Source organism: Crocodylus porosus, unplaced genomic scaffold, assembly GCF_001723895.1.
Source record: "Crocodylus porosus isolate Cpor-Errol unplaced genomic scaffold, CroPor_comp1, whole genome shotgun sequence".
Classification (NCBI taxonomy): domain Eukaryota; kingdom Metazoa; phylum Chordata; order Crocodylia; family Crocodylidae; genus Crocodylus; species Crocodylus porosus.
Window position 1 is genome coordinate 53,475,235 of NW_017728907.1, and position 7,670 is coordinate 53,482,904.

The 7,670-nt window shown below is 48.1% G+C and overlaps 1 protein-coding gene across 1 annotated transcript; it reads right to left on the reverse strand.

Annotated features, from left to right (window-relative positions):
- Positions 1–3,839: 3,839 nt before the first annotated feature.
- LOC109307481 (cytochrome c oxidase assembly factor 7) lies at positions 3,840–7,644 on the reverse strand (the record flags this gene model as incomplete). Its single annotated transcript, XM_019531441.1, has 2 exons — positions 3,840–5,086; positions 7,452–7,644. Coding segments are annotated over 2 exons (639 nt in total), but the record flags the coding sequence as incomplete, so codon positions are not given.
- Between the last annotated feature and the right edge of the window lie 26 nt (positions 7,645–7,670).

A 7,670-nucleotide genomic window follows, 5' to 3' on the forward strand; every position in this document is an offset into this window, starting at 1 on the left:
AGGCTTAGGAGGACTCTCAAGTTTCCAAAACTTTCCAGTTCTGCCTTATTTCTGTGTACACTGTTCTATGTATACTGGTATGTATGTCACACTAACTGTACAAAACCGCAGTGATTGTGGAAGCAGTAATTTCCTCCTAGAAAAGCTAAATTACATGCCTTTGTAACATAGGAGTATTAAAAAGTACTGAAGAGCATGAAAGAGCATGCTGATGGCTGTAAATCATGTACATAGCATGGCTTTTTCACCGATCATGTAATCAAATAGGATTCTTGATAATCAAAACAAGGCTGGCAGGTGCTTCTTATGGGCTTATTAACCATGTCTCCTGTCCTGTGCTGAAACGAGGTGGACCAATGTGTTTCAGTGTTATCTGTGAATGCTCCATACAAGTCTGTCAGCCACAGATGTTTGGTTATGTTGCTTGTGAGCCGTAGGCGCAGCTTCCGTAATCACTTATCGTACCAGGACAAAGTGCCTCTCAGCAAGGCAGCTCTGATATTTGGTTGATGAGTCAAAGATCGGAGTGACCTGATTTCCATGAGCAGGGCCCGTCGGCTCAAGGAAATGAAGAGGATGATTTAAGGTTTAAGATTCTGTGTTGATGGGCCTAATTTTTCCCTGCCTTTGACCTTTTCTAAAGGGCTAAATGCTCCAGTCTGGCACCAAAAGTAGCATTTTACACCTACTTTGCCTTGGTATAAATGAACACGCAAGATGAAACCAGAATCTGGCCATGAATCTGTTGTTTTGCTTACCCTGAAATAATGCCTACTTTTATTTTCTTTAATTGGCTAAAAAAGTACTAGCTACAGTAAGACAAAAATCACTTGCTGCCATTGCTGTATCACCAGTTGCTGTAGTGGGGTTTCTGTACTCTAGTGTAAATCAGAATGTTTTACTCACACTGCCATCTATTGCCACAGCATGTACATTTTATCTTACTCCTAATAAAAGCCTCCTCAGTTTGTATTGCTTTATTAAATACTAGCCAATTGCCCATCAAGAATGACAGATTTCAAAGGAGTGTTTGCATGACTGACCCCAAAGGGAGAGCAAGGGGTGGCCATTTAAAGACTCCCTCCACTGCCTCCCCCCACCTGCAGGCCTCTCCTCCGCTCCCCTCCCTGCCGGCTGTCAGTGTAATAAAAGTTGTGGGGTGTGTGCACATGTCAGGCACCCTGCCCCGCTGAGTCACACCCAGAGCCTGCCTCGGCTTCTGCTGGTATCTGCTCATGCAGGCAGGCTCAACTGAAGAAGAAAACAAAAAGATCAGGCTCCTCACCATTTTTTTTCCTTCAGTCGAACCTGCCTGCACGAGCTGTCACCGGGTCACAACCCCAGCTGCACGGGGCCTCGGTGCTTCCATCCACGGTAGCAGCACTCCTGGGACCACCCGGGTTGGGTGCCAGCGGGTGGATAATGCATGGGGGGCACCACCACTGTGGAGGGAAGCACCGGAGTCCCCCACAGCTCAGGGACCACTCGGCCCGCTGGCAGCTTGCCCCCGCTGCCCCACCACAGGAGAGGCAGATAAGCTCTCGCACCCCATGCACCGTCCCCAGCGCCTTCGCACTGCCTGGGAATCGCTGGCCTGCCCCTGGGGCAGAGCAGCAAAGCGGGAGGGGGGCGGCAGAAGAAGGTGGTGGGGACACAGTGCTAGAAGTCCGCCAAGCACAAGCTTCCCCGAGCACATCGGCTTCCAGCACCCCATGCACTTTGTTAGGTAGCAAACTAAAATACCTTGGATGGATTTTACCTTGCTATGTTACAAAGTCATATCAAGTACAATACACTGCCAAGTGTGTAAATAGTAATGCCATTAAAGCGGAATACACCACCAAGCGTGTAAATAGCAATGCCGTTAGTGGTACAAAAGGGCAATTAAGCTGCTTTAAAGGCCAATTTTGTTGCATGTATAAAGGCCCCAAACTGGCTGAGATTAAGCAGCTTGCCATCCATTTAGTAGTTCAGCTCCACTCCAACTGGAAGCCTGGTGGTGGTCGGATGTAGCATCCTGGTTAAGTAATATCTAGAAGAGTGCTGAAGTGATGACATGGCCTCACTTAATTCCTGTCTTAACCTCAAAGGGATCTGCGATAGATCCATTACTGAGAACACTGCTCACATACCTTCATGAAGCAGGCAAATAATGGTGATGAATTTTGTTAGGCATCCATACTTTAGAAAGACCCTCCACAGTGCTTCTTGGTTGACAGTCAAAGGCTTTTGTGAGATCAAAGGCCAGGCAGAGAGGTTTATGTTGTCCTAGCATTTTTCCTGCAGCTGGTGGGCAGTGATCATGTCAGTTGTGCCTCTTGATGCCCTAAATCCACAATGAGATTCTGGGAGCAGCTCTTCAGAAAGTGGAGGGAGACCACTCAGGAGGGTTCTCCCAATGATCTTTCCCACGGTGGACAGCAAGGCGATCCCTCTGTAATTTCCACAGTTGGTCCAGTCTCCTTTCTTAAAGACTGTCATAATTATAGCATCCCTGAAGTTATCTGGAGTTTCCTCATCATTCCAGATCTTTAAGATGAGGGGAAGGAGCTGTGGATGTAAGCTCCTTTCCACCCTGCTTGAAGATTTCAGCAGGGATTCCCTCTGCTCCAGGGTATCCGTGACAGAGAGAAAGTGGGAGAGAAACTTCAGCCTGATTGTAAACAGCATACAGAATAAAGGCTGGAAGATGCCCAGACAGAAGGATTGCATCTCTGGTTAAGGAGCTGGATTGGAATCTAAGAAATCCAGTTTAAATGCCCACCTCTGCCACTGACTTCCCACGTAACCTTGGTCAAGTAATTTAATCCGTCCCAGTTCCTTAGCTATACAATAGGGGGATGATAAAAGTGTCTGCTACAATAAAACCCCCACTTCCTTAGAAATTTCTAGATAATGCTACTATGATGCAACTAAGAATGATAATAGAGCACAGTCCTGGTATGGAAATCAAACACTCCTGAATGCATTTTCTTTATAAACTGCAATATATGTGAGGCAGCACGATAAGCATGGCTTTGCAGTGCAAATGGTCAAACAAGGTGTCTGGACTCCCAGCTTGTCCCCTTTCAGTAAGCATTGCAGGACTGGGCAGGAGTGCAATAAGGCAGAATGGGCAGCTTTGTCTACACTCAGATTTTGCTGGCAGAACTTAGGAGTGTGTTCATGCTCAGCACAAGCCTGCTTCCTGCCAGCAGTTACTCCTCCTCTGCCAAGCGGAAGGCTCCCAGTGGAAGCAAGCTGTCTCTCTAAGTTTTCTGCTGGCCGCCGTGGTCCCTTCTGGAGCTGATTTCTTTCTGGGGTGCACGTCACGCTCTGACAGCATGGCTCCGAAGTGAAATCATGTAGAACCACCACAGTACTGTAGCGTGCAAGCACTTGGGCAGCTGCGGTGTGGTACCTGGGGTCTGCTGACAAAGGGCAGGGTAAGTGCAGACAAAGCTAGGACTAGGCAACAGTGCAAGAGTGACAGGAAGCCTTTCAGCCCACTCTCTTTGGGTTGGGCCTAGATGACAGGTTTGAAGGTGGCCCCTAATAAAAAAAAAAGTTAACTGCAACTCCACCATATAAAATTATTCCAGGTTGAGACCTCTTACTTTCAAGTGAAAAAAGTACTGTGTGGTTTTAAGAGCACAAGCACTCCTTAGTGGTAAGATATAGGAATATTTCACCCTAATGCACTGACTTATTTTGTGTAGGACAAGCCCATCAGTCACAGCTTGATGGTCTCACTCAGCACACTCCCAGATGAAGACTGAAATTTTGTCTGAGAAGGAATTTCTTGCTTGGATCACACACTTGCACGGGACACTTTAAAAATAAACATACCTCTCATTCTGTAACACAATACTTTGTCATTTGTACTCAATTAGAAACCATTTACACAAAGGGCATTTAATGACATTCAGACCAACGTAAGATTTAGCTGAATCAGGAAGCCAAGACCGTTCTATATATAGATTCTTAGGTTTTAAATCTTTACCCATCACCATGCTAACTAGTTTTTATCCCTTTTGTTACAATTCTAAAACAGCAACATTTCTTATTGTATTATTCACTTCAGCAAATTATCTATCTGGGTCATTCAGCAGGTCTTAATACAGCTATGGAAATGAAATTCAAAAGACAGCAAATGCTACCTTCAGTTGAAGGCAGATATTCTTCTGAATCAGTGGAGGGAAGCATGGCATAAGAAACCAAAAGCCAAGTGCATAGTTTTGGCCAAAAGGAACATCCAAGAGCACAAACATCTTACGTTTCAAAGGAAGCATTAGTCAGAAAGCATGACTGATATTTTAGGCCATTTGCATGCCTATGTTTAAATAACTGTGCACAAACAAAATGTGGTGCATTCAAAATCGAATTTGGTCTAGCACAACTCTGCATGTGGCAGATTTCAGCTGGAAATGAGCACGTAGAAGTGCACCTTTGATATTTGCTGGATCTTGTGTAAAACCTGGCCCTAAATGTTTGTCCTCTGAAGATGTGCATGTATCTGTTAAAGCCACAGAACATGCATCTGCCAATGCAAACAGGTATTTATTTGTCTCTTGTGAGGGAATGAGTTATGTTTACATATTATTCACTGATAAAAGTTTATGCTCCATTTAGAAATGCTGTCCTGAAAGATGTGGTTTGATTTACTCCCCAAATATTAATGTTGCAGCTTCACTCTGTTCTTTATGTAGGTCTTTTGCCCTCTTTTTCAGAGCCTCTGCCTTGTCATCATTTTTCTCAACCCCATCCCCCAGTTTGTACATCCGACTGGCATTGGCACATCCCCACACATGTCCCAAGTCACATGCTTTCAGAGAGTATTTCAGAGCCAAGTTCATATCCTTTGGTACCCCAGGGGCTCCTTGGAGGTAAATTGCACTAAGGTTGAAGCAGCTAGGGGCAAAGCTGCCATTACAGGCTTTATCATAGTAGTCTCTGGCAACATCTAGGTCAGGTTTATCGTCATTTATTCGTCCGTCATGTGCCAGCAGTCCAACATTGTGACAAGCATTTATGGATTTCTTCCCATCTTTCTCACAAGACGTCAGAAAACAGTTGTAGGCAGCTTTCAAATCTACGGAGAGACCACCTGCAGCCCCCCCGCCAAAGGAATAAAACAGAAGTTAAGTTTGTTAGCACATACTGGAATTGAGAGAGAAAAAATGCATAAGGCAGTAATCTCTATTTTTTGAAGAACAATCTTTCATCATAGGTTATGCTCAAGATTTATGGTTCCAAAGAGACCAATGGCTATTCTGCACTAACGCTGGACCAGCAAATCCTGCTATCATATACATAGCTTATAACATTACCTAAATAAATATGCCAGACCAAAAAAAAGTTCTCAACAGTATATGCAAGTTAGTCTCCAGTAGGGATGTATAGTATAGAGGTGTCATAAAATATCCCATTCCTTACCAACATCAGAAGTTTTGGAGATTCAATTGGTAGAAGTATTCACAGACCTATGGACAAGGTTTCCTCCCTTTAAACTACTAAGGTTTGCAGTTTCTTCTTTCCTTCTTTTTTAAAAGAAGCAAGAGAAACAGTAGGAAATCTGCTTGGAAAAAGCCTGAGACTTTGACTGTACATGCTCATGGCAGTGTTACTGAATGCACAATACTGGAGCAGAGATTAAGTTGAACAAAATTTACTCTTACAGTACATACACACACAGAGAGATAGACAGTTAGACGGATAGACAGATCGGAGTAAATTTTGTTAAACGTGTGTGTGTGTGTGCATGCGTGCGTGCGTGCAAAGTACCCAAAAGATTTGGACAGATATATACACATATCCATAATATAGATATAGATATAGATAGATATCCAAAGACAAGGCAGTTTAGATAACTGGGTTTCAGAACACTTTATGTATTTTATACAAGGAGAAAGTGACCATCTTTACTGACAGTCAAAGGTATTAGTTTGTTGAAGAGCAGGTGCGTCCATCTCTTCCAGATCTCTCCTACTTCATAGACAATTGATGTTGGACTAATAATTCCCATTATTATTTTAGGTTTGAACCTGTTCTACTTAAGTTGAAGGAAACAAAACAAGTTTCTCAATACCTAAACAAATCTGTTTCAGGCACGTCATCGAATATACAATGAGAACTATACAATTTCTTTGACTGGCTTTTAGCTAACTATTTTTTCAGGGAAAGCGACCAGAAATTGATCTGCAAGGAAAAGTTCAGCTGCATTTTCCCACTACCTGCACTGGTCAGTCCCGAGCGGCACAGGGCTCTGCCGCCACTTCTGCTGGCTGGTGTCAACCCGGCCGGGCTCCTCCTGTGCCCAGCAGCACGTGGGAAGCCGACTTCAGCTGCGTGCTGCTCCGGATGGGACGGACCCAGCCGAGACAGCACCAGCCAGGAAAAACGGCCCCCTGCCTGCACTGGTCAGTTGATGGAGCCAGCTCTGAGTCCACCAGGCAAACCTCCGGCCTGCTGCTGCTCCCCCTCCCTGGAGCCTCCAGGTGGGGTCTGCCCAGCCCAGCAGGGCTGCCCGAGGCGCCTGGGGGCAGCAGGGCCCAACAGACCCCTCCCCTCCAGGCTCCAATGGGCAACTGCTAGCTCAGTGCATGGAGTCAGTAGAGCCAGCTCCAAGTCCACCAGGCAAACCTCCAGCCTGCTGGTGCTCCCCACCTCGGAGCCTCCAGGTGGGGTCTGCCTGAGGTGCCTGGCCCCAGGCTCCAAAAGGTAACTTTGAGCGCAGTGTGTGGAGTGGATGGAGCTGCCTCTGAGTCCACCCGCAAGCCTCCAGCCTGCTGCTTCCCCTGGAGCCTGTGGCTCCCATTCCCAGCGGCACGTGGGAAGCCGGCGGGGGCGGGTGTGCCTCGGCAGGCAGGGTCCTGGGGTGACCTCTGCAGGGTAAGGCAGCGGGACCTGGTGTCTGCCAGACCCCGCGCTCGCAGCTCTAAGGCCACCGAGGCTGCATGCAGGGGTGGCCGGGCACCACGGCGAGAGGGGCTGTGGTGCAGCGGTCACCTTGCTCCAGCCCCCCTTAAGGCTTGGGGGATGGAGATGTGGAGCTATTTATTTCTCCCCTTGAGTCTCTGGGGCAGTAGCTGGCTGGATGCAGGATGGGTCTCTCTTGCCCCTGTCCCCCCATGAACCCGTCCCAGCTGTGGCCTCACCAAATCCCGACACCCTTGGGTCAACTACCCCCCTGGCCTGAGCAGCTGGGGGGGGAGGGGGGAATCAGTCTGCCCCACAGCTTTGCAGGCAACACATTCAGGGCATGGGGGGGGGAGGGGGCATCAGTCCAGCCCAGGGTTTTGCATGCAGCAAATCTAGGGCGTATGAGGGGGCAGGGGGATATCAGTCTGCCAAAGGGCTTTGCAGGCAGCAAATTTGGGGCGCGGGAGGGGATGCATCCGGCCGGCCCAGGGCTTTGCAAGCAGCAAATCTGTGGGGATGGAGAGCGGTGACAGAGGCAGGGCCCGGCTCACCCTTGCCGGTGATGTGGTAGGCGCCCAGCTTGTAGCAGCTGTCGCCGTGGCCCCGCTCGCAGTTGTCCCGCAGCACCGTGGCGGCGCCCACGAAGTCCTTGCGGATGTTCTCCAGGTAGTCGGCCAGGCGGTGGCAGCCTGCGGGGGGCAAGGTCACGGTCAAGATCACGGCCACAACCACAGACACCCCCCACCCCGCCCGCGCGGCCCGCACCGTCC